The 27155-nt window shown below is 51.8% G+C and overlaps 1 protein-coding gene across 4 annotated transcripts in view; it reads left to right on the top strand.

The window, feature by feature from the left end:
• nup98 (nucleoporin 98 and 96 precursor) overlaps positions 1 to 27155 on the top strand; it is a 125528-nt gene that overhangs the window by 28588 nt on the left and 69785 nt on the right. For all 4 annotated transcript variants that reach the window (XM_072477517.1, XM_072477518.1, XM_072477519.1 and 1 more), the window contains 7 exons: positions 573 to 742; positions 2419 to 2547; positions 4297 to 4435; positions 8908 to 9000; positions 11441 to 11581; positions 13643 to 13776; positions 16470 to 16660. In XM_072477517.1, the coding sequence (XP_072333618.1) occupies positions 573 to 742; positions 2419 to 2547; positions 4297 to 4435; positions 8908 to 9000; positions 11441 to 11581; positions 13643 to 13776; positions 16470 to 16660 (997 nt within the window). The remainder of the gene's footprint in view (positions 1 to 572; positions 743 to 2418; positions 2548 to 4296; positions 4436 to 8907; positions 9001 to 11440; positions 11582 to 13642; positions 13777 to 16469; positions 16661 to 27155) is intronic.

The following is a 27155-nucleotide window of genomic DNA, read 5'->3' as shown; positions in this document are numbered from 1 at the left end:
CCTTCAACCCGACTTCACCATCCAGTAAGCTCATGGCTGATGTTCAATCTCTGCCTGACCATCCGACAATGTCCCCACATTTCTTGATTCCCGTACTTTGCAAGAATCACTTGATCTTAGTCTTGAATAAACAGAATGACTGAGTGTCCGCAACTTTCTGCAGTAGAGAACACCACAAAGATTCTCATCCTGCAAAAGACATTTCACTCGCTCTCAGGGACTGTGACCCGTTGTTCCGGACTCTCCTGTCTAGATGTAGCTAACCCTGTGTATATGTTTGTGGGAGGCTTGTCTGTTGGGTGTTTTGTTTTTTTACAGAAAATGCAACAGCCGCAGTCAAGCTACAAGTGGAGAGGCAAGTCTGTGCTGGGGTGGAAACCTGTTTGAAAGTGCCTCTGCTGGGGGGGGCGGGGGGTTTGAGGGTTGTGGGATATCTGACAACTGCAAGAAGGTGGGCAGGGGGAGGAGGTGAAACCCACAGGGCATGGATGACCTACAGCGGTTGGTTATCTCGCCAGCCTGTTGTCACCTGCCGTCAGTCTCCATTGATGTTTGGCGTGTCTGTGTTTCAGGTACCGGCGCTTTCGGCACAACCACAGGCGGCCTCTTTGGTCAGGCACAGCCGCAGGCCAGCACCGGCCTCTTCGGGAGCAAGCCCTTCGGACTGGCCACCACCACGCAGAGCACCGGCTTCGGGTTTCCCACCGCAAACACCCTGGGTCAGCCCAACACCAGCAGCATGGTAAGAGCATTGAGAGTGCAGAGAAGGCTGTGTGCCATGTGCTCATTCCACCCACAGCCACTGCAGCTTTGTGGCCTGAGAGGGTGAAGTTACGTGGACAGGTTGTATAGACCAGACCTGTATTCCCCCAAGTTTATTCGAGCACGGGATGATCTAACTGCAGTATTTGTGATGATTAAAGGAATTGATAGTTTCTCTGTATCGATCATATTTGCTCCAGTTGGGGATGTTCTGATCAAGGGAGCAGAACCTTAAAAGTGGAGCCAGGCCATTCTGGGGGGTGCCAGGAAGCCCTGCACACACACAGGGACACGGGAATCTGTAACTCACTCCCTCAAAAAGCTGCTCGGCCTGTGGAGCAATCCGAAGACTTTGACACGGGCAAAATACTGCAGATGTCAGGAATAAGAACAAAAAATACAGGAAATACAAAGACAGCGTCGCTTCACATCTCTGATCCTTCGTCAGAACTGGGAACAATCAGCGATGTAACAGCAAGGCAGGAAAAATGGGGGGTGGGGGTTGGGTTAGGGTGTTAAAGGTTAATAGAATCAAGTGGGTAGAATTGTGATGCAGATCAGCTTTCATCCGGTTGATGCACTGAATAAGCTCGAGGGGCTGAAAGACCCCCCTCCGGTTTGAAGTGGTTACAGCACAGAAGAGGCTATTTTCTCCAAGGGCTTATCCAATACACTTCTGAGAACCACAATTGAATCTGCCTCACTCCTGGGCAGTGCATTCCAGATCAGAACCGCTATGGCTTTTCGTTCCCTTTTAGATCATCCTACATCTGTATCTTCTGGCTTCCGTTGGGAAGTTTCACTCTACTCAGCACAGGTCCCTAACGATTTTCAACAACTTTATCAAATCCTCTCCAATGTCCTCATATCCTCAAAGTGCGCTGCCCCAAATTGGACACGCTGCTTCAGTTGAGGCTGAACCAGTGTTTTGTAAAGGTTCCTTGCTTTTCTATCCTATGCCCTATTTATGAAGCCCAGGATCCCATTTATGTCATTGATCACTTTTTTAACCTGCCCTACCACCTTCAGTTGCACCTCGAGGTCCCTCAGCCCCTGCACACCCTTCAGAATTGTACCCGTTTTATTTTGCCTCTTTGGTGTTCTTCTAAAAGTGAATCATAGAATTTACAGTGCAGAAGGAGGCCATTTGGCCCATCGAGTCTGCACCGGCTCTTTGAAAGAGCACCCAACACTAAGGGCAATTTTGGACATTAAGGGCAATTTATCATGGCCAATCCACCTAACCTGCACATCTCTGGACTGTGGGAGGAAACCGGAGCACCCGGAGGAAACCCACGCGCACACGGGGAGAACGTGCAGACTCCGCATCATTTCGCATTTCTCTATATTAAACTTAATCTGCCCCCTCACCCACCCATTCCACCAGCTACCTGTGCTTGCAGCTCACCATCCTTGCTGTTTTTCATGCATCGGTGCAGACTCAATGGACCAAAGGTCTCTTCTGCACTGTATCATTCTGTAAAGTGGGACTGGATCACTTGTTCTTGCAGAGAGCTAGCATAGATACGAAAGGCTGAATGGCCTCCTGCATTGTAACCATTCTGTGAAGTGCTTTACGGACTCCCAGGTTTATGAGAGGTGCTGTAGAAATGCAAGTTCTGTCTGCAAGCACTAACCTAACCCTTTGCTCTGCAGAGTTTATTTGGAACTGCGCCAGTCACACAGACGGGTGGGATATTTGGAACCAACACCAACACCAGTACTGGCAGTACATTTGGTGCAGGGGGTGGCCTCTTTGGCAATACCAATGCTCCTTTCAACAATGTAAGTACCAGGTTATTGTAGGTTTTCAACACTGTTTGATCCATGACCATCCTGGAATGAGTAAAATAAATGGTTCAATCCCTTGAATCTGACAATCAATGAAATTCGCAGAATTAAAAAACAAAGAATGTTTGTATAAATTGTATAGGACCTTGATTATATTGGAGTACTGGGCACAGTTTGGATCTCCATTAAAAGGATGTAAGAGGCACTGGTAAGGATGTACTTCTGAGGCCGTATAAGGCTCTGGTCAGACCCCATTTGGATTATTGTGAGCAGTTTTTGGCCCTGTATCTAAGGAAGGATGTGCTGGTCTTGGAAAGGATCCAGAGGAGGTTCACAAGAATGATCCCTGGAATGAAGAGCTTGTCACATGAGCGGTTGAGGACTCTGGGTCTGTACTCATTGGAGTTTAGAAGGGTGAGGGGGGATCTTATTGAAACTTTCAGGATACTGGGAGGATTGGAGTGGACGTGGAGAGGAAGTTTCCACTCGTAGGAAAAACTACCTCAGGCTAAAGGGACAATCCTTTAAAACAAATGAGGAGGCATTTCTTCAGCCAGAAGGAGGTGAATTTGTGGAACTCTTTGCCGCAGAAGGCTGTGGAGTCCAAATCACTGAGTGTCTTTAAGATAGAGATAGATAGGTTCTTGATTAATAAGGGGATCAGGGGTTATGGGGAGAAGGCAGGAGAATGGGGATGAGAAAAATATCAGGCATGATTGAATGGTGGGGCAGAATCGATGGGCCGAATGGCCTAACTCTGTCCCTATGTCTTATGGCAAAGGTGAATACCAAAACTGAAGTGAAACGGTAGCACAATGGTTAGCACTGTTGCTTCACAGCTCCAGGGTCCCAGGTTCGATTCCCAGCTTGGGTCACTGTCTGTGTGGAGTCTGCACGTTCTCCCTGTGCCTGCGTGGGTTTCCTCCGGGTGCTCCGGTTTCCTCCCACAGTCCAAAGATGTGCAGGTTAGGTGAATTGGACAGAATGAATTCTCCCTCTGTGTACCCGAACAGGCGTCGGAATGTGGCGACTAGGGGGTTTTCACAGTAACTTCATTGCAGTGTCAATGTAAGCCTACTTGTGACAATAAATATATATTTTTAACTGTTAAAAGATTGAATAGGCTGAAATGCTTATGACGGAAACAGAATACGTTGTAGGAGGGGCTGCAGGATAGAGGTCTTTAAAATTGTGTACGGGTTCCATAGGGTAGATGTAGAGAAGATGTGTCCACTTGTCATGGACACCAGAACTAGGGACCTGAATTTTGTTCATTCATCAGATACGGCCATCACTGGCTGGACCTGCATTTATTGCCCATCCCTATTAAATCCAATGGGGAATTCCGGAGAAACATCTTAGCTCAGTGGTGAAGATGCGGAACTCACTACCACAGTGAGTGATTAAGATCGATTGAATGAGGCAGAAATAGAAGGATATGCCGGGAGGAAGGTTTGGAGGCGGCTTGAGTGGAGCATAAACATTGGTACATCCTGTTGGGATGAGGGTTGAGGACAGCATGAGGTGCTTTTACCTGGATAACCGACAGGGATGGCAACGCGAGTGCTGCAATATCTGGAATTTTGGAGGTTGGTGAGAATTTGGGTAATGGAGAATTGGTCATTGTGCAGCTTTCTCACTAACCAGATTGTGAAGTAGGGTGGTGTACCGTGGGCAGGGGGGGTAGAACTGGATTGAATAGTCGGTTAGTAAACTGTATTTTCTTTTCCCTCTCTTTCACAGACCCTATTTGCTAACAAACCCGCTGGATTTGGAGTCGCCACGACGAGTGCTTCCACCTTCGGTGCGGCCGGTGCTGGACTGTTTGGTACCAAGCCCAACCTGACGATAGGAGCCATCGCCAATCCTTCAAACTTCGGCGGTGAGAGTAAAGCTCCCCTAGTTCCAATTTCTGTTCCCCTTGCTGGATAGAGCTCAGAAGAAACATAGAATTCCTACAGTGCAGAATGTGGCCATTCGGCCCGTCAACCTCTGAAAGAGCACCCTAACCTAGGCCCATTCCCTAGTCCTATCCCTGTAACCCAACCTAACCTGCACATCTTTGGACACGAAGGGAGGAGGAAACCCACGCAGACACTGGGAGAACGTGCAGACTCGTGTTAAGGCTAGCAATCCTTTCCCATTGGAAGCAGCCTACTATCTCTATTTCCAGGGAATTTCACAAGAATTATTACACTGCAGGGCAGCACGGTGGGTTAGCCCTGCTGCCTCACGGCGCCGAGGTCCCAGGTTCGATCCCGGCTCTGGGTCGCTGTCCGTGTGGAGTTTGCACATTCTCCCCGTGTTTGCGTGGGTTTCGCCCCCACAACCCAAAGATGTGCAGGGTGGGTGGATTGAACACACTGAATTGCCCCTAAATTGGAAAAAATGAATTGGGTACTCTAAATTAAAAATAAAATTAAAAAATTATTATTATTATACTGCTGAAGGAGGATGTTTGACCCATTGGTCTGCACCATAGTGTCATTTTCCTGGATTCTCCCTGCAACTCTGCATGTTCTATGTTTCCAAATAACAGTGTAATTTCCTTTTGAAAACCTTAGTTAAACCTGCCTCCACCACGCACTCGAGCATTGCATTGCAGGCCTGTTGCTCTCTTTGGTTGGCTCTGAATATGGCGGTCAATATGGTTGCCTTCCTCAATCCTAATTATGTTTGCTCTAGAGTCGCCAGGTATAGAACATGGAACATTACAGCACAGTACAGGCCCTTCGGCCCTCGATGTTGCGCCGACCTGTGAAACCACTCGAGCACATCTACACTATTCCCTTATCGTCCATATGTCTATCCAATTACCATTTGAATGCCCTTAATGTTGGCGAGTCCACTACTGTTGCAGGCAGGGCATTCCACGCCCTTACTACTCTCGGAGTAAAGAACCTACCTCTGACATCTGTCTTATATCTATCTCCCCACAATTTAAAGCTATGTCCCCTCGTGCTAGACATCACCATCCGAGGAAAAAGGCTCTCGCTGTCCACCCGATCCAATCCTCTGATCATCATGTATGCCTCAATTAAGTCACCTCTTAACCTTCTCTCTGACGAAAACAGCCTCAAGTCCCTCAGCCTTTCCTCATAAGATCTTCCCTTCATACCAGGCAACATTCTGGTAAATCTCCTCTGCACCCTTTCCAATGCTTCCACATCCTTCCTATAATGCGGCAACCAGAATTGCACGCAATACTCCAAATGCGGCCGCACCAGAGTTTTGTACAGCTGCAACATGACCTCATGGCTCCGAAACTCAATCCCTCTACCAATAAAAGCTAACACACCGTAAGCCTTCTTAACAACCCTCTCAACCTGGGTGGCAACTTTCAGGGATCTATGTACATGGACACCGAGATCGCTCTGCTCATCCACACTGCCAAGAATCTTACCATTAGCCCAGTACTCTGTCTTCCTATTATTCCTTCCAAAATGAATCACCTCACACTTTTCTGCATTAAACTCCATTTGCCACCTCCCAGCCCAGCGCTGCAGCTTATCTATGTCCCTCTGTAACTTGTAACATCCTTCCGCACTGTCCACAACTCCTCCGACTTTAGTGTCATCTGCAAATTTACTCACCCATCCTTCTACGCCCTCCTCCAGGTCATTTATAAAAATGACAAACAGCAGTGGCCCCAAAACAGATCCTTGTGGTACACCACTAGTAACTGGACACCAGTCTGAACATTTCCCATCAACCACCACCCTTTGTCTTCTTCCAGCTAGCCAATTTCTGATCCAAACTGCTAATTCACCCTGAATCCCATGCCTCCGTATTTTCTGCAGTAGCCTACCATGGGGAACCTTATCAAAAGCTTTTAATACCGCCACAAGGTTCAAACCCGAATACTGATCAAAAGAGCCAATACACCAGTTAGTTAGTTCAAAGTCAATACTATTTATTCACACACATAGCAATATCTACTCATGCACGAAATAGTACAGACTAAACTATCACTACTGCTAAAGCCTATACTTATCTTCGGGCGCCCACTCAGTCAGAGGAACAATGGTCGTTGTTCGGGTCTGAGGCTGCTGGGATTAAGTGGTCGAGGGGAAACCGCTAAGGTCGTCCGTCTGGTGTAGCGAGCGTTGACCTTGGACTTACTTGCTTCTGGTGCAGCTGGTGGATGGGTCTCTCCGCTGTGAGAGCCGAGTCCAAGAGAGCGATTCTCTCCTGGGGCCACCTCCTTATACCTGAAGGGGCTTCGCGCGCTTTTGGGCGGACCTTAAACTTGGCCCCAATTAATTGGGCCATTTCTTGATCATTCGTATTGATCTTGACCAATAAAGGGGTGAGTGCCCCGATGGCTGGGCGTGTCCGAGGTGGCCGATGGCCTGGCTTTGTTTTCTGCTTGCGGTTTGGAGAACTGGCGCCACGAGGTTTGGGGCCAGATCGGTTACTTAAGTATCTCCCTTTGTTCCCGGAGATGGGCCATCCATATGCTAATAGGCCGACAGTTTCAGTCTCGTCTGGGAGCTGCGGCTCCAATATGCAGACAGGCTCTGTGCCTGCTTGCTTTCTTAACATTGTCCATTTTTCCCTGCAATCTTTGCAAATGGTTTTGCTGGAGGGGCTGGTTTAGCACACGGGGCTAAATAGCTGGCTTTTAATGCAGGCCAGCAGCACGGTTCAATTCCCGTACCAGCCTCCCCGAACAGGCGCCGGAATGTGGCGACTAGGGGCTTTTCACAGTAACTTCATTTGAAGCCTACTTGTGACAATAAGCAATTTTCTTTCTTCATTTCTTTCAAATGTCCACTTTGTATTATGGAAGTGGCCATCCCAGATGCTAACAGGCCGTAACCACTTGCTGCGTGGAAGAGCTTTTTCTCCAATAGCTCTTGCTTCTTTTGCAAATTACTTTAAGTCTGTGCTCCCTCGTTACTTTCTCTCTGCCTACGCTGCCCGGATTTTTGATCACCTCTCAAATCTCCTCTCCGCCCTCTCCTCTCCAAGGAAAATGGTCCCAAATTCTCCAATCAATCTTCATAACTGAAGTGCCTCCTCCCTGGATCCGTTTTCGTAAATCTTTTCTGCACTCCTGTTTCGAGTCCATATGACTCTTCGGAAGGATTTCTTTGCTCCTCTGCCTTCAAAGTTGTACCTTTTATATTGTATCTGTTTTACCTCTCAAAATGAATCACGTCACATTTCTCTGTATTGAAATTGCCTGCCAATTCCACTGGCATGTCTGTGTCCATTTGAAGATGTGCTCTGTGCACCAGGGTCTACGGCGTTAATATATATCAGGAGAAGGGGCAACACTGTTCCTTGAGGAATTACAAACCTTCCTGCAACCTGAATAACATCTACTAACCATTACTGCAATGAAAGCAAAATACTGTGGATGCTGGATGTGGACTTGAGACGTTAACAGTCTCTCTCTATAGATGCTGCCAGACCTGCTGAGTATTGTTTTGTGTCACTCAGCTAATTTCATATCCTTGTTGCTACTGTCCCTTTTATTCCACCCCTCTGCTCACCGATTTCATACTAGATCCTGTTCTTCTATCACCTCTCTGCTCACTGAGCTATGTTGGTTCCGAGTCGGGCAATGCCTTGAGTTTAAAAATATTTTCAAATCACTCCATGGCCTTTCCCGTCCCTCTCTCTGATCTCCAGCCCTACAATCCGCACCAATTTCAGCGATGCTCCAATTCTGGCCTCTTGAGCATCCACACTTTTAATAATTTCACCGTTGGCAGCTCTGTCTTAGCCGCCTGGGCCCTAAGATCTGGAATTCCCTCCCTCAACCTCTCCACCTCTAACTTACTTTTCCTCCTTTAAGACATTCCTTAAAACCTACCACTTTGAGCTTTTGCCGACCTCCTAATATCACCTCATCTGGTTCGGTGTCATCTTTTGTTTTGTAATGCTCTTGTGAGGCACCTTGGGACTTCTGGTGTTAAAGGCACCGTCTCCATGGAGGTTGTTGTTTATCTCGCCCCAGCATCACACAGCCACACACCTCCTGTAAAGCTAATGTAACCTTACTGAGATTCACCACACAGCTAAGTTGGGATTTTGTCACCATCTCTTCCTTTAAAATGCATGTTAAGTGTTCATGGTCAATAGGTGCCACATCTGAATGGCTGCTGACTGTCCAGGGCTGCTGGCTGTTTGGGTCACTATAGAATCTCAGCAGCCAAATGCACAGTTTAAATCTCTGACCCCCGTTAGTATGTCCTTGTGCTGTAAGGATGTCCATGTGCTTGTCTGTGCCACTGAGTGCGCATTACTGGGCCCTGGTGCCATGGAGTAAATGTGTACGAGACGACAATGATTTAATTGAAAGCTGGCTGATTGTGACTTGCTGCTTTGGATCCAATTTTCCAGGTTTTGGAGCGAATGCAGCAACAGGTAGTCTGTTCGGGACTAAACCAACAGCAGGAGTCCTGGGAACTACGCTCGGAGGTGGATTCGGATCAGGTGCGTTGTTAAGTGGGTCAAATTTACACGATAAGGGCAATTTGGAGAGTGATGTCTGAAATTTACTTTCTGCCCCACAACCCCCTCCCCAAAACAGGGGGAAATGGATCAGCAGTGCCCTTGGACACAAGAACAACAGCTTTGAGCTGGCCTACGTGAAGCCATTGCTGATCACAGCTGAGATTATTCTAGGAAGCAGTCTGTTCCTCAACTCATTTACCAAACATTGCTCCACATCCCTTGACACCTTCACCAGTGTTCCCTGTAACATTTTGCTAGTTTATTTCCTGGCGTGTAATACCGTTAAATTTGCTTACATGGTGACTCCAAGCACCGTATTTAACACTGCACTGGCCTTGTGTGGTACCTTACAGGTGGCTGTGCACATTAGCAGAATCATTGAGTCTTACCCAACAAATAACTTATCAATTTCTGTCTTGAAAGTTACAACTGACACCAAATTGTTTTTGAGAGTTCCAGACTTCCACTCTCCTTTCTGAAGAAGGTGGCTTCGTAACATCACCCCTGAAAGGCCTGACTCGACTTTTACAGGCTCTCCTCTCTGTCTGTGTGTGTGTGTGTCTCTCTCTCTCTCTCTGTCTCTCTCTCTCTGTGTGTCTCTCGCTTGTGCGTGTCTGTGTGTGGGCGCGTGCGTGTCTGTGTGTGGGCGCGCGCGTGTCTGTGTGTGGGCGCGCGCATGTCTGTGTGTGGGCGCGCGCGTGTCTGTGTGTGGGCGCGCGCGTGTCTGTGTGTGGGCGCGCGCGTGTCTGTGTGGGCGCGCGCGTGTCTGTGTGTGGGCGCGCGCGTGTCTGTGTGTGGGCGCGCGCGTGTCTGTGTGTGGGCGCGCGCGTGTCTGTGTGTGGGCGCGCGCGTGTCTGTGTGTGGGCGCGCGCGTGTCTGTGTGTGGGCGCGCGCGTGTCTGTGTGTGGGCGCGCGCGTGTCTGTGTGTGGGCGCGCGCGTGTCTGTGTGTGGGCGCGCGCGTGTCTGTGTGTGGGCGCGCGCGTGTCTGTGTGTGGGCGCGCGCGTGTCTGTGTGTGGGCGCGCGCGTGTCTGTGTGTGGGCGCGCGCGTGTCTGTGTGTGGGCGCGCGCGTGTCTGTGTGTGGGCGCGCGCGTGTCTGTGTGTGGGCGCGCGCGTGTCTGTGTGTGGGCGCGCGCGTGTCTGTGTGTGGGCGCGCGCGTGTCTGTGTGTGGGCGCGCGCGTGTCTGTGTGTGGGCGCGCGCGTGCCTGTGTGTGGGCGCGCGCGTGCCTGTGTGTGGGCGCGCGCGTGCCTGTGTGTGGGCGCGCGCGTGCCTGTGTGTGGGCGCGCGCGTGCCTGTGTGTGGGCGCGCGCGTGCCTGTGTGTGGGCGCGCGCGTGCCTGTGTGTGGGCGCGCGCGTGCCTGTGTGTGGGCGCGCGCGTGCCTGTGTGTGGGCGCGCGCGTGCCTGTGTGTGGGCGCGCGCGTGCCTGTGTGTGGGCGCGCGCGTGCCTGTGTGTGGGCGCGCGCGTGCCTGTGTGTGGGCGCGCGCGTGCCTGTGTGTGGGCGCGCGCGTGCCTGTGTGTGGGCGCGCGCGTGCCTGTGTGTGGGCGCGCGCGTGCCTGTGTGTGGGCGCGCGCGTGCCTGTGTGTGGGCGCGCGCGTGCCTGTGTGTGGGCGCGCGCGTGCCTGTGTGTGGGCGCGCGCGTGCCTGTGTGTGGGCGCGCGCGTGCCTGTGTGTGGGCGCGCGCGTGCCTGTGTGTGGGCGCGCGCGTGCCTGTGTGTGGGCGCGCGCGTGCCTGTGTGTGGGCGCGCGCGTGCCTGTGTGTGGGCGCGCGCGTGCCTGTGTGTGGGCGCGCGCGTGCCTGTGTGTGGGCGCGCGCGTGCCTGTGTGTGGGCGCGCGCGTGCCTGTGTGTGGGCGCGCGCGTGCCTGTGGGCGTGCCTGTGTGTGGGCGCGCGCTCTCATTGGGTTGAGTTGGTGAGAGGAAGTAATTAACCTTCTTTGCCTGGATCACTGCAGGGATATGTGCGTCCCGTGAATCTGTCCTGTAGTGGTCCACTTAGTGGTCTGTTGGGAGAGTTGCCAAACACATGCTGCGGCCCAGTGTGGAACTGAATGGTAAAGATGAAGCAGGTGTTGGATAGGTACATGAATACAAAGGGAATTATTTGTGTGTTACCCTTGGAAAAGCTAACTAATTCCAGTTGAGCTGTTTGAGCGCTGTGTAGCCTCTGTGACCGTATCCCTGTAAGGGTTGCAAGTGAGATGCAAGCTGGTTTGTCACACCTACCCCGCGCACCATGACGCCTGGAGCATTTATCATTAGACCTTCATTGTTGTAATGCATGGACAGTCTTGCCTACCCAGTCCCCAGCCAATTGACAGATGTAGACGCCAGACCTGCCGGTGATGGTCACACCCTCCAGTTTTTGTCTGGCGTGTTGCAGCTCTTGATTTGCAATGATGTTGTTTTCTTTCCTAGCTCTGGGTGCTGGGCAGACATCCTTATTCGGCAGCACTCAGCCCAAACTGGGCACCACTCTTGGGGCAGGGACGTTTGGAGCAGGAGCCTTCAATGCAGCCACTGCTGGTATTGGATTCGGGGCACCTCAGGCTGCTGTCTGTAAGTAACCTCCATACCAGGCGTGTGCGACCTGTGCTTATTCCATGCTGTAAACTCATTTTATTCGGAAACCCTTGCTGCCCCTATCTTAACTCTCACTGTTGCATCCACCCATCATTCCTCATGTTGGCTTCCAGTTCAGAGTCAATTAATGTAAAAGAAAATTTACATCATTGCTTTCAAATCCCTCAGTGGTCTCGCCCCCTCCCTATCTCTATTGGCCTCCTGCATTGGAACCCTCCAAGACCCCCCCCCCCCAACCCCACACACACACACACACACACACACACACACACCTCTGATGATCCCTGCTCTTCTCCTTCATAATAATCTTTATTATTTTCAGGTGGCACAGTGATTAGTACTGCTGCCTATGGCGCGGAGGACCCGGGTTCGATCCCGGCCCCGGCTCACTGTCTGTGTGGAGTTTGCACATTCTCCCTGTGTCTGCGTGGGTCTCATCCCCACAACCCAAAGATGTGCAGGGTAGGTGCATTGGCTACGCTAGATTGCCCCTTAAATAGAAAAAAATAATTGGTACTCTAAAAAAAATTTTTTTTTTAATCATTATTATTGTCACAAGTAGGCTTACATTAACACTGCAATGAAGTTACTGTGAAAATCCCCCAGTCACCACACTCCGGCGCCTGTTCGGGTACACAGAGCGAGAATTCAGAATGTCCAAATTACCTAACCGTGTCTTTCGGGACTTGTGGAAGGAAACCGGGGCACCCGGAGGAAACCCACGCAGACACGGGGAGAACGTGCAGACTCCGCACAGACAGTGACCCAAGCTGGGAATCGAACCCGGGACCCGAGCGCTGTGAAGCAACAGTACTAACCGCTGTGCTACCTGGCCGCCATTATTCAGCGGCCTGGGCCCTAAGCTTCGTTTAGATACCGATACCATTGTTGAATCCTCCACTATCAACATCTTGGCGTTACTCTTCACCAAGTGGACCAGCCATGTGAATTCTGTGGCTAAGAATTCTCAGGAGAGTTAACTCACCTCCTGACCCACAATGCTGGTCAACCATCTACAAGGCACAAAGCAGGAATGTGACGTATTACCACTTGCCTGAATGAGTGCAACTCCAAGAAGCTCAACACCATCCAGGACAAAGCAAACCGCTTGATTAGCATTCCTTCCACAACCGTCAACATTCACTCCCTCCACCACTGATTCACAGTAATAGCCAGATGTACCATCTACAAGGTGCACTGCCGCAACTCACCAAGACCATCTTGACAGCACCACCACCACCATCTAGATGGACATGGGCAGCAGATACCTGGGGCCCCCACCACCTGGAAGTTCCCCTCCAAGTCACTCCCCACCCTGACTTGGAAATATATCAGCCGCTCCTTCACTGTCGCTGGGTCAAAATCCTGGAACTCCCTCCCTCCCTAACAGCACTGTGGGTGTACCTACACCACATGGGCTGCAGTGGTTCAAGAAGGCAGCTCACCACCACCTTCTCAAGAGGACTTGGGAATGGGTAACAAATGCTGGTGTAGCCAGCGACGCCCACTTCCCATAACCAAACAATTGGAAATAAAACGCCCCCTTAAGACCAAAAAGCATCAATGGCCAATTGTATTTAATAAACGGTCTTGGTGTACTTTACTGCATTAAAGACACTATAAATTTCAGCAATATTGGTGAAAAGGGACATGTTGCTGAAGCTTTATGTCCGGACAAGTGCAAAAATACTAAATTTCAAACAATCAACAATTGATGCTAGAGGAGAAAAGGGTAATGATTGGTTGGCAAGTTGACTGGCCATGGCATTATCACAGAGAAAGTAACGGGGAACGATAGATCTCCAAGGGTAATTCTAAAAAGGCGCGAGCCTTTAATATATTCCTTTTATTCTCAGAGAACGAGGCCCTGTCTATAAATGCATGTCACTTCTAACCAGTATAAAAGACCAGTCATGAGCTCGACCGATTATATTAACTTGATTGTTAGCGTAGCTGTCGGTGAAAGAATTTTTAAAAATCGTACTGTTGGTTTGTCGTGTGCTAGTTTTATCTCTCGTTCCTCCCTCTCTGTTACAGGCCTGACTGACCCAAATGCCTCTGCCACACAGCAGGCCGTGTTACAGCAGCAGCTCAATGCTCTGGCCTATACCCCTTTTGGAGACTCTCCACTCTTCAGGAATCCCATGGTCGATCCAAAGAAGAAAGAGGAGGTAAGCTCCCAGACTGCCCTCCCTTGGGGTATTTGCCCATGACGCAGGACCTCGATCCTTGTCTGGATAAGTTCACAGCTGTTTCGCGGTGATGCTGGGCAAATTCCCCGTCGTACAATACAATAATAATTCTGTGTGGTGATTTTGTTGCAGCTCTGGGGAAGCTCCACAATATGTGGCATTGATAGAGCCCCGTATCATTTTAATAAGAGCTGCCAGGATGCTTCACACGCATGTGAAAAGTTGGCTGAACTGAGGTTTATCGATGCAGAAGGCTTTAGGAAGAGTCAAGACCTTGGCAGTGATGCAGTGCTGAAGGGCAGTGTCGGTGTCAGCTCTTTGAAAGACTTATCTAAGTGATCCTACTCTCTTGCCTTTCCAATTCCAGTAAGAAGTCTTGCAACACCCTGTTAAAGTCCAACAGGTTTGTTTCAAATCACTAGCTTTTGGAGCGCTGCTCCTTCCTCAGGTGAAGGAAGGAGCAGTGCTCCGAAAACTAGTGATTTGAAACAAACCTGTTGGACTTTAACAGGGTGTTGTAAGACTTCTTACTGTGTTCACCCCAGTCCAACACCGGCATCTCCACATCCTGGCTTTCCAATTCCAACCGTTCCTTTGCAAGAATATTGGAATGTTTCCCAGAGCTCTACACCAAAAGAGGTTTGGCGCTCTTATCAGCCAACTGGAGTTAACATGCAAAAATGGATCAATTTATTATTAAAAGTGGGATGTTCATTCGGCATTTTGTGGGCTGAATGTTGGTTATTCTTCAGGGGAAAGCTGCATATATCCTACCCACATAGGCTGGCTAAATTTAGAATTAAGCCATTTAGGATCAATCCTCGGAGCACTCGAAGTATTAATCTGGAAATCTGTCTCTGAGAAGCTCCGGATTTAGTGTGTCTGTTGAAGCTTTCAAGGCAACACCAGCAGCAACGTGCATTTATATAGCACCTTTAATGTAGAAAAACTTCCAGGGTTTTTTACACGAGAGTTTAAAACTTCCAGGGGCTGGTTTAGCACAGGGCTAAAGAGCTGGCTTTGAAGGCAGGCCAGCAGCACGGTTCGATTCCCGTACCAGCCTCCCTGAACAGGCGCCGGAATGTGGCGACTAGGGGCTTTCCTCAGTAACTTCATTTGAAGCCTACTTGTGACAATAAGCGATTTTCATTTCACAAAGCAAGGTTTGGAACTGAGCCTCATCATGCAATATTGGGGAAACATGGTCAAAGGTGGTAGGTTTTAAGGAGCAATTTTATTTTAAAAATGTTTTTAATGTTTCTAAAGAAAATTACAGCACAGGAACAGGCCCTTCGGCCCTCCCAGCCTGCGCCGATCCAGATCCTTTATCTAAACCTGTCTTCTATTTTCCAAGAATCTGCTTCCCTCTGTTCCCCGCCCGTTCATATATCTGTCTAGATGCATCTTAAATGATGCTATCGTGCCCGCCTCTACCATCTCCGCTGGCAAAGCATTCCAGGCACCCACCACCCTCTGCGTAAAAAAACTTTCCACGCACATCTCCCTTAAACTTTCCCCCTCTCACCTTGAAATCGTGACCCCTTGTAATTGACACCCCCATTCTTGGAAAAAGCTTGTTGCTATCCACCCTGTCCATACCCCTCATAATTTTGGAGAGAGAGGCAGCGATTGAGGGTGGGAACTGAAGGCACGGTCTGTAGCGGTGCAACAATTAAAATTGGAGATGCTCGAGGTGCCAGAATTGCAGGAGTGCAAAGATTAACATAGATTATACAGTGCAGAAGGAGGCCATCCGGCCCATCAAGACTGCACCGGCTCTTGGAAAGAGCACCCACCTCCACCCGATCCCCATAACCTAGTAACCCCACCCAACACTCGGGCAGCACGGTAGCATGGTGATTAGCACAATTGCTTCACAGCTCCAGGGTCCCAGGTTCGATTCCCAGCTTGGGTCACTGTCTGTATGGAGTCTGCACGTTCTCCCCGTCTGTGCGTGGGTTTCCTCCGGGTGCTCCGGTTTCCTCCCACAGTCCAAAGATGTGCAAGTTAGGTGGATTGGCCATGCTAAATTGCCCTTAGTGTCCAAAATTGCCCTTAGTGTTGGGTGGGGTTACTGGGTTATGGGGATAGGGTGGAGGTGTGGGCTTAGGTAGGGTGCTCTTTCAAAAGAGCCGGTGCAGACTCGATGGGCCGAATGGCCTCCTTCTGCACTGTAAATTCTATGAACACTAAGGGCAATTTATCATGGCCAATCCACCTAACCTGCACATCTTTGGACTGTGGGAGGAAACCGGAGCACCAGGAGGAAACCCGCGCAGACACGGGGAGAACGTGCAGACTCCGCACAGACAGTGACCCAAGCCGGAATCGAACCTGGGACCCTGGAGCTGTGAAGCAATTGTGCTATCCACAATGCTACCGTGCTGCCCCTTAAACTTGCCAAAGATCTGAGGTGGAAGAGGTTCAAGATGGTGAAAAGGGACATAGCCATGGACAGATTTGAAAACGAGGAAAATGATTTTAAACATGCAGCATTGCTTAACTGGGAGTGGCAAAGTCTGAAATTGAGCTAAGTTGTATCATTGGATATGGAATAAAGACAGCAAATGAAGTTAAGATGCAGATTGGTCATGAAGAAGCTAGACTGGAGGAATTGCAGTTCCTGTTCTTATGCTTTGAATTCAATCTCTTTCCCCTTTTTTCTCTGGCAGCGATTGAAACCCACGAACCCAGCAGCCCAGAAAGCACTGACCACCCCCACTCACTACAAGCTGACTCCACGCCCTGCCACCAGAGTACGGCCAAAAGCCCTGCAGGCTAGCGGATCCTCCAAATCCCAGCTCTTCGATGGACTGGATGACGATGAACCTACCTCCCTATCCAACGGCACCTTCCTGCCCAGGTAAAAACCTTTCATCCTTCAGGTCTCTCTTGCGTTTCTCTCCCTCCCTGCATCTGTCACTGAATGCTGAGGCCTCCCATATCTTAAACTTGCCAAAGTCCAGAATCTAAACAGTTGTTCTTGAATCGCTAGTTCGTTATCAAAGTTCCAGACTTTTTTAAAAATTCATTCATGGGCTATGGGCATTGCTGACAAGTCCAGTGTTTGTTGCCCACCGCTTTGAGAGCAGTTAAAAGTCAACCACATTGCTGTGGGTCTGGAGTCACATGTATCCTGTACCGGCCTCCCCGCACAGGCGCCGGAATGTGGCAACTAGGGGCTTTTCACAGTAACTTCATTGAAGCCTACTTGTGACAATAAGCGATTATTATTATTATTACATGTAGGCCAGACCGGGCGAGGGCGGCAGATTTCCTTCTCTAAAGGACTTCAGTGAACCAGATGAGTTCTAAGAAAATGATAGTTTCACGGTCACCATTACTGAGACTAGCTTTCAATTACTGATTTATTAACTGAATTAAAATTCCACCAGCTGCTGTAGTGGGATTTGAACCTGTGTGTCTAGAGTATTGGCCTGGGCCTCTCTGCATTACTATCCAGTGACGTTAGGCTGCCACTTCCACTTGTAAGCAAGCTCCGTTTGGTTATTTAAAAAAAGTAATACACCAATAAATGCAGCACAATCATTGTTGGATGTCGATGTATGGGACGTGTCTCAAAAGATGTATTCACCATACTTGAGCATTTGGGATGTGGCAGCAATGCATATTCGATTGAGGCTCAATTGGGATGGTGGGTTTAAGGTTACCCGGTGGAGCTGGCCTCCACATTGCTGGAGGAGGTGCTGACAACAGGAAGACTGGAGAAGGGGTAGTGTCGGCGGTTTACGGAGCTATTTCGGAAGAGGAGAAGGCACCTCTGGAAGGGATTAAAGCAAAGTGGGAGGAAGAGTTGGAAGAGGATATGGAGGAGGGGTTCTGATGTGAGGTGCTCTGGGGAGTGAATGCTGCCACCTAGTGCGCAAGGGTGGGGCTGATACAGCTGAAGGTGGTAGACAGAGCACACCTCACGAGGGTATGGATGAGCCGATTCCTTGAAGGAGTAGACGATGTGTGAACGTTGAGGGGGGGGGGGGGGGGGGCTAATCACGTTCATGTTTTGGTCCTGTCCAAAGCTGGAGGATTACTGGAAGGAGGTTTTTAGGGTAATTTCTAAAGTGGTGCACGTGAAACTGGGCCCGGGTCCCCGGGAGGCCATATTCGGGGTGTTGGACCAGCCGGGGTTGGTAACGGGTGCGAAGGCAGATGTAGCCTTCGCCTCGTTGATCGCCCAAAGGTGGATCCTGATAGGTCGGAGAGCAACCTCTCCACCCTGTGCCCTGGCGTGGCGGGGGGACCTGTTGGAATTCTTGTCTCTTGAGAAGGTCAAATTTTAACTGAGGGGAAGGATGGAGGGGTTCTACAATTCATAGGCATTATTCATTATGCACTTTCAAGAACTGGATAACATTAGTTGGGGTGGGTGGGAGGGTTGGGGGGAGGGGGGGCTGTGTGTGTTAATGGTGACTATGGGTGATTCCTGATTCCTTTTTGTCATTTGTGCGAACATGCGGGCTAATGTTTGGGGTTTGGTGGGAGGATGGGATCGTTGGTATTGATATGGGGACTGACATATTTGTTACTGATTATTGTTTATTGTTGGTGGGTGTAAATTTGGGAGAAAATGTGAAAAAGGAGAAGAATAAAAAATATATATTAAAAAAAGAATTAATAAATACCACAGATGAGCAGGTTCTTCGGAGTGGAGGACAAGTGCGGGGGAAGCCCGGCGAACCACACACGTGTTTTGGTCATGTCCGGCACTGGAGCGGTATTGGAGGGGAGTGGCGGGAGTGATCTCGAAGGTGGTGAAGGTCCGGGTCAAGCCAGGCTGGGGGTTAGCTATATTTGGGGTAGCGGATGAGCCAGGAGTGCAGGAGGCGAAAGAGGCCGATATTGTGGCCTTTGCGTCCCTCGTAGCCCGGCGTAGGATTTTACTCATATGGAAGGCAGCGAAACCCCCCGCCGTGGAGGCCTGGATAAACGATATGGCGGGGTTCATAAAACTGCAGCAGATGAAGTTTGCGCTGAGAGGATCGGCTCAAGGGTTCACCAGGCGGTGGCAACCGTTCCTCGACTATCTAGCGGAATGTTAGAGGGAAGATAGATAGCCAGCAGCAGCAGCCGGGGAGGGTGGGGGGGGGGGGGGGGGGGGGGTAAATTGTTTGTGTTCTAGAGGGGGTGGGGGGAGCATTACTTCGTGTTATTTGGTTAGTTTACTATATTATTTAAACAATGTGACTGGATCCGGCTGGAGATCCCCGGCTCGGACCCTGCCACGGTGACGGGATCCGGCTGGAGATCCCCGGCACAGACCCTGCCACGGTGACGGGATCCGGCTGGAGATCCCCGGCCCAGACCCTGCCACGGTGACTGGATCCGGCTGGAGATCCCCGGCACAGACCCTGCCACGGTGACTGGATCCGGCTGGAGATCCCCGGCACAGACCCTGCCACGGTGACTGGATCCAGCTGGAGATCCCCGGCACAGACCCTGCCACGGTGACGGGATCCGGCTGGAGATCCCCGGCTCGGACCCTGCCACGGTGACTGGATCCGGCTGGAGATCCCCGGCCCAGACCCTGCCACGGTGACGGGATCCGGCTGGAGATCCCCGGCTCGGACCCTGCCACGGTGACTGGATCCGGCTGGAGATCCCCGGCCCAGACCCTGCCAAGGTGACGGGATCCGGCTGGAGATCCCCGGCACAGACCCTGCCACGGTGACTGGATCCGGCTGGAGATCCCCGGCCCAGACCCTGCCACGGTGACGGGATCCGGCTGGAGATCCCCGGCCCAGACCCTGCCACGGTGACTGGATCCGGCTGGAGATCCCCGGCTCGGACCCTGCCACGGTGACTGGATCCGGCTGGAGATCCCCGGCACAGACCCTGCCACGGTGACGGGATCCGGCTGGAGATCCCCGGCTCGGACCCTGCCACGGTGACGGGATCCGGCTGGAGATCCCCGGCTCGGACCCTGCCACGGTGACGGGATCCGGCTGGAGATCCCCGGCTCGGACCCTGCCACGGTGACGGGATCCGGCTGGAGATCCCCGGCTCGGACCCTGCCACGGTGACGGGATCCGGCTGGAGATCCCCGGCTCGGACCCTGCCACGGTGACGGGATCTGGCTGGAGATCCCCGCCTCGGACCCTGCCACGGTGACGGGATCCGGCTGGAGATCCCCGGCCCAGACCCTGCCACGGTGACGGGATCCGGCTGGAGATCCCCGGCCCAGACCCTGCCACGGTGACGGGATCCGGCTGGAGATCCCCGGCCCAGACCCTGCCACAGTGACGGGATCCGGCTGGAGATCCCCGGCTCGGACCCTGCCACGGTGACGGGATCCGGCTGGAGATCCCCGGCTCGGACCCTGCCATGGTGACGGGATCCGGCTGGAGATCCCCGGCCCAGACCCTGCCACGGTGACGGGATCTGGCTGGAGATCCCCGGCTCGGACCCTGCCACGGTGACGGGATCAGACTGTAAATCCCCGAGGTGCCCCCCCCCCCGCAACAGCGGCAGCACTTCCCACCTCTTAAATTCCGCCCTCATCTACTCCACCAACCCAGCCAGGTTGGTGCTGGGTTTGTCCTGCCCCTCCGGCACCATAACTATATTGAGTGGCCTTCTCACATCCCCTTCACAAATCCGTTTGATCTTCGCCTATCACCCCTGGGACACAGTCCTCAATTCGCGATGCCAATAACATTCAATAAATTCAATAATGATTTCCGGCGGTAGACCTGCACTGCTCCAGATCTTAATCATTCTTTAAAATCAGGGAGATGGAAACCTGCGACAATGTAGGGGGCAGTTTCCTTCCCCTCTCCCTTGCCTCATTTATACACCCTCACCAGCAGTGGCCCCAGGTCCGCCACCAAACGTTTTATAGAACTCTACCGGGAACCCGTCTGGCCCCAGTGCATTCCCTGATTTGATTTGATTTATTATTGTCACATGTATTAGTATACAGTGAAAAGTATTGTTTCTTGCCTGCTGTACAAACAATGCATACCGTACGTAGGGAAGTAAGGAAAGACTGCAGAATATAATGTTAGTTATAGCAAGGTGTAGAGAAAAGATCAACTTAATACGAGGTAGGTCCATTCAAATGTCTGATGGCAGTAGGGAAGAAGCTGTTCTTGAGTTGGTTGGTACATGACCTCAAACTTTGGTATCTTTTTCCTGACGGAAGGAGGTGGAAGAGAGTCTGTCCGGGGTGCGTGGGGTCCTTAATTCACAACCTTTTGTAGTTTCCTGAGGGTCTGAGGGTCGTAGCTGACATGCCAAATTTCCTTAGTCTTCTGAGAAAGTAGAGTCGTTGGTGGGCTTTCTTAACTATAGTGTCGGCATGGGGGGACCAGGACAGGCTGTTGGTGATTTGGACACTTAAAAACTTGAAGCTCTCGACCCTTTCTACTTTGTTCCCATTGATGTAGACAGGGGCATGTTCTCCACTACCCTTCCTGAAGTTGATGACAATCTCCTTCATTTTGTTGACATTGAGGGAGAGATTATTGTCGTCGTACCAGTTCACCAGATTCTCTATCTCATTCCGGTACTCTGTCTCGTCATTGTTTGTATCGTCTGCCTGAATCGTCCCTATACTCTCCCTCCTCCCTCAGCTTCAAACAATACCACACCCAAATGTACATCCAAAAAATAGTACGCCAAGCAAGAACCACTAAAATCTGCTAATAAACCTAACCCCAAACAAAACAAAAAGACTACGCTCATTATCTAAAGCAAAACGAATATAAGAGCTACAGTCACCCCCACCACACCGCTTTCATTAGCTAACTCTTCAGTTAGCAGGGTGGCTCCTGCCCAGAGTGAAGAAAAATGCTAACAGAAAAAGGACCGAAGTATAAAAAACCCTTGAAACATCATCCCAACAGGAGCAATATATGGGCAGCACGATAGCACAGTGGTTAGCACTGTTGTTTCACAGCTCTAGGGACCCGGGTTCGATTCCCGGCTTGAGTCACTATCTGTACAGAGTCTGCACGTTCTCCCAGTGTCTGCGTGGTTTTCCTCCGGGTGCTCCGGTTTCCTCCCTCTGTGTACCCGAACAGGCGCCACGGATTCTCACAGTAACTTCATTGCAGTGTTAATGTAAGCCTACTTGTGACAATAATAAAAATAATTATTATTCACAAGTTATAGCAAATAGAACAAAACCCTCCATAGCATTAAACCCCCTACCCAAATCCAAGTTATGAAACAAAGCCACACAGGAACATGGAAGTGCCAGTAAGAACAGAAATCCCAATAACTCCCATATCCACTTGCCCACTCTCAACACCCAAGCAGCCTAAAAACGACACTACAATCAACCCGCACCCAGCCCCTGATTCTGTACAAAAAAATCCGGTGCCTGAACAAAATAGCCTTTGCCCTCAAATGTCACACTCAGCCGAGCTGGGTACACCACCCCAAATCCGACTCCACTCTTGTACAGGACGACCTTGGACTTGTTGAATGCCGCCCACTTCTCAGCCAGCTCCGCTCCCACACCCTGGTAGAACCTGATGGTGTAACTTCCCATTCGTAATCCCAATCTCGGGACCCGCTCTTTTTCCTGGAAGCTGTGGAATTTCACAACGTCTCCTGGTTCATTAGGACAGGGATTCTGCTGGAGTGTCCACTGGGCACAATCCAGCATGGGAGGAGACATGAATCCACTCCGCCATCGTCGTTCCAAACATCTTGGCAAAATACTCTGAGAATTGGGCCTTCCATCCCCTCTGCCAACACCACAATACGGATATTTTGCCTCCCAGAGCAGTTCCGCGGAACATTCACTTTGGCCGTCCGTGTTTTATTCGCCGCGTCCGTCAGTGACATCTCCACTTCCAGGGAGGCAATCCGGTCGCTGTGCCTCGAAAGGGCTGACTCCAGCCCTGCATCACAGCGCCATGTGCTTTTACAGTCTCGGTCTTCTCCAATGAGAGCCAGGGCCTCTTCTATCGACTTGCAGAGGTCCTCCCACACTACTTGCCTTTGCTTCTCAAATTCCGCCACCAAGATGTTGGTAAGCGTCTCTACCGGCACCATTATCTCCCAACGACGAGGCCTGAATACCTCCGATTCAGTCGATGAATTATCGCCATCAGGCTTCTTCCCCCTTGTCTTCCTGGGCATATCCCCAATGTAGGCACCTGACTGCCTTAAATAAATGGGTTCTGAATCTAAATACTGCCAGAAACTGGAGGCGAAGGGCTAAAAAGCGGGAGCCACTTTGTGTGCTTCTTCCTCCTACATACCACCGCCGGAAGTCTCTCGAGTAATAATTTAATTTCAATCCAGTCTAGTTTGTTCTTTAACATGGCAATTAACTAAAAGTTGCTCTTTTTGACTGGGTAAACTTCATTTGCAGCTTCAAAACCGGAGTTTACGAGCTATCAGCTGAAGCTAGTTAATAAGACAACTGGTTTAATCCTGTTTCAGAAGCCTTGAATTAGGGGCCATAAAAAGAGGGCTCCTTCAGTGCTGCCTTAGTTGGAGTTTGGTGAAAGAGGGTGGGGCAGCTGGACCTGCGAGAGAGACACCAGTCTCTCTGGGGCCGGGAGCAGACAGACAGCCAGGGAGACGCGCCCGGGCCGGGAGCAGACTGAGACAGCCGGGGGGATGCCCCTACCCGGGCCGGGAGGAGATGCCTCTACCCGGGGTGGGAGCAGACATGTGGCCGGGGAGACATCTCTATCCGGGCCAGGAGTAGACAGACAGCCGGGGAGACACCTCTACTTGGCCTGGGAGCAGACAGACGGTTGGGGAGATGCCTCTACTCTGCCTGGGAGCAGACGGACAACCGGCCCTCTACCTGGACCGCGGAGCAGGCAAACAGCCGGGGGGGTGCCTCTACTCTGCCTGGGAGCGCAGACAGCCGGGGAGACGCCTCTACCAGGGCCGGGAGCAGACCGACTGGGGGGGTGGCCTCTACTCTGCCTGGGAGCAGACACAGCCGGGGAGACACCTCGACTTGGCCTGGGAGCAGACAGACAGCCGGGGAGATGCTTCTACTGGGGCTGGGAGCAGACAGACAGCTGGGGAGATGCCTCTACTGTGCCGGGGAGCAGACAGACAACCGGGGAGATGCTTCTACTGTGCCGGGGAGCAGACAGACAACCGGGGAGATGCCACTACCTGGGCAGGGAGCAGACAGATGGCTGGGGAGACACCTCTCCCTGGGCCGGGGAGCAGGCAGGCGGCCGGGGAGACACCTCTCCCCGGGCCGGGGAGCAGGCAGGCGGCCGGGGAGACACCTCTCCCCGGGCCGGGGAGCAGGCAGGCGGCCGGGGAGACACCTCTCCCCGGGCCGGGGAGCAGGCAGGCGGCCGGGGAGACACCTCTCCCCGGGCCGGGGAGCAGGCAGGCGGCCGGGGAGACACCTCTCCCCGGGCCGGGGAGCAGGCAGGCGGCCGGGGAGACACCTCTCCCCGGGCCGGGGAGCAGGCAGGCGGCCGGGGAGACACCTCTCCCCGGGCCGGGGAGCAGGCAGGCGGCCGGGGAGACACCTCTCCCCGGGCCGGGGAGCAGGCAGGCGGCCGGGGAGACACCTCTCCCCGGGCCGGGGAGCAGGCAGGCGGCCGGGGAGACACCTCTCCCCGGGCCGGGGAGCAGGCAGGCGGCCGGGGAGACACCTCTCCCCGGGCCGGGGAGCAGGCAGGCGGCCGGGGAGACACCTCTCCCCGGGCCGGGGAGCAGGCAGGCGGCCGGGGAGACACCTCTCCCCGGGCCGGGGAGCAGGCAGGCGGCCGGGGAGACACCTCTCCCCGGGCCGGGGAGCAGGCAGGCGGCCGGGGAGACACCTCTCCCCGGGCCGGGGAGCAGGCAGGCGGCCGGGGAGACACCTCTCCCCGGGCCGGGGAGCAGGCAGGCGGCCGGGGAGACACCTCTCCCCGGGCCGGGGAGCAGGCAGGCGGCCGGGGAGCAGGCAGGCGGCCGGGGAGCAGGCAGGCGGCCGGGGAGACACCTCTCCCCGGGCCGGGGAGCAGGCAGGCGGCCGGGGAGACACCTCTCCCCGGGCCGGGGAGCAGGCAGGTGGCCGGGGAGCAGGCAGGCGGCCGGGGAGACACCTCTCCCCGGGCCGGGGAGACTCCTTTACTGAGACTGGGGCTGAGATTGAAAAACAAACAATCTAGGAGTGACATCATAGGAATGTAGCCAGTTGATTGGCTGGTGAGTAACTGCTAATTTGCATTTCCTATTCAAAGTTTCTTTCATCTTAAAGGTAAAATGGAGAAATATTGGGCAGATTAGAAAAACTAAAAACCAGTTGGAAATTTAAAAATTAAAACTAATTAAATAAAATAGTGATGCCGGGCCAGACAATGTATTGTACCTGCCTGATGTAGGATCTGGTGGATCCCATTGTGGTTCCCAGTGAACACCTCTGTAGCAAGTGTCAGTTGCTCAAGGAATCTTGGCTTCAGGTTGATGAGCTGGATTCTGCACTTCAGGCGCTGCGACACATCAGGGAGGGGGGGGGGAGAGATACCTGTGCACGGGGGAGGGGGGGGGGGGAGAGAGATACCTGGGCACTGTGTTTCACCCCTCAGATCTCAGATTAACTACCTGGTATTCGGCCTGCTGTCGGAACAACAGCGTGTGACTGAGTGAGGCAGGTAGAGGAATCCAGGAGGTAGGCTTGCAGGATCCTCAGCCCCTGTCCTGGTCCAAGAGGCTTGAGATTCTTGCTCCCTGTGTGGGCGAGAGCAGGAACTGTAGGGAGGATGAGCAAACTGACCACATCCCTGTGGTACAGGGAGCTGTTCCGGCCGGGGTGGGGGGGGGAGCAGGAGGAAGGAAGGAGAGAGAGAATGTAATCAGGATAGTATACTTCGGGACAGAGACACTGTTCTCTGTGGCCAGGATAGAGTTTTCCGAAGGTTGTGTTGCTAACCTGGCGGAGGAACTCTGAGTGGGAGGGAAAAGATCCGGTTGCTGTGGTCCATCTAGGTACCAACGACATAGGTTCCAGGTTGTGCTGAGGGAATATTAAATTAAATTAAATGAAAATCGCTTATTGTCACAAGTAGGCTTCAAATGAAGTTACTGTGAAAAGCCCCTAGTTGCCACATTCCGGCGCCTGTTCGGGGAGGCTGGAACGGGAATCGAACAGTGCTTGCTGGCCTGCCTTGGTCTGCTTTAAAAGCCAGCGATTTAGCCCAGTGCTAAACCAGCCCCTGAGCAGCTCTGGGCTAAATTAAAAAGAACCATAAAGGTAATAATTTCCAGATAACCACCTGAACCACAAGCTAATTGGCATCGGGTCAATAAGATTAAAGAGATAAATGTGCACCTCAAAGGTTAGTGTGGGAGAAATGTGTTTGAATTCATGGGACCAGTATTGGGGAAGGAGAAAACTGTTATTTGAGTAGGGATGTAGTTGCATTAGAAGCAGTTCAGAGGAGGTTCAGAGATGAGGGGTTTGTCTTGTGAAGAGAGAATGAGCAGTTTAGGCCGATACTCTCGAGTTTAGAAGAATGAGGGGATCTAATTGAGGTATACCTGATGATAAAAGGTATTGACAAAGTAGGCTTGTGGGTGTTCTAAAACGAGAGGTCATAGCTTTAGGATAAGGGGTAGCAGATTTAAAACAATTTTTGTCTTTATTATTGTCACAAGTAGGCTTACATTAACACTGTGAAATGCCCCTAGTTGCCACACTTCAGCGCCTGTTCGGGTACACAAAGGGAGAATTTAGAATGTCCAAATCACCTAACAGCACGTCTTTCGGGACTTGCGGGAGGAACCTGGAGCACCCGGAGGAAACCCACACAGACACTGGGAGGACGTGCAGACTCCGCCCAGACAGTGACCCAAGCCGGGAATTGAACCTGGGACCCTGGCGCCATGAAACAACAGTGCTAACCGCTGTGCTACCATGCCGAAAACACAGATGAGGAGAAATTACTTCTCTCAAAGGGTTGTGAATCTGTGGAATTTGCTACCCCAGAGTGCGCTGGATGCTGGGATAGTGCGTAAATTTAAGGAGGCGATGGACAGATTTTTAATTGGTAACGTGTTGATGGGTTATGGAGAATGAGCAGGAAAGTGGAATTGAAGCCAATAGGAGATCAGCCATGATTGTATTGAATGGTGATGTAGGCTCGAGGGGCTGAATTGCCTAATCCTGCTCCTCATTATGTTCTTACCTTGGCTCTACTCTTTAATGTATGAGAAGAAGGTATTAATGTGGGAAATGATAAACATGCTTAGATTATCATAGAATTTACAGTGCAGAAGGAGGCCATTCGGCCCATCGAGTCTGCACCGGCTCTTGGAAAGAGCACCCTACCCAAGGTACCTCCACCCTATCCCCATAACCCAGTAACCCCACCCAACACTAAGGGCAGGGAGAGACAGTACAAATCCAAAATCAAGTCAAC

The sequence above is a fragment of the Scyliorhinus torazame genome, chromosome 15 (genome assembly GCF_047496885.1).
Source record: "Scyliorhinus torazame isolate Kashiwa2021f chromosome 15, sScyTor2.1, whole genome shotgun sequence".
NCBI lineage: Eukaryota > Metazoa > Chordata > Chondrichthyes > Carcharhiniformes > Scyliorhinidae > Scyliorhinus > Scyliorhinus torazame.
This window is presented reverse-complemented; position numbering and strand designations above follow the sequence as displayed.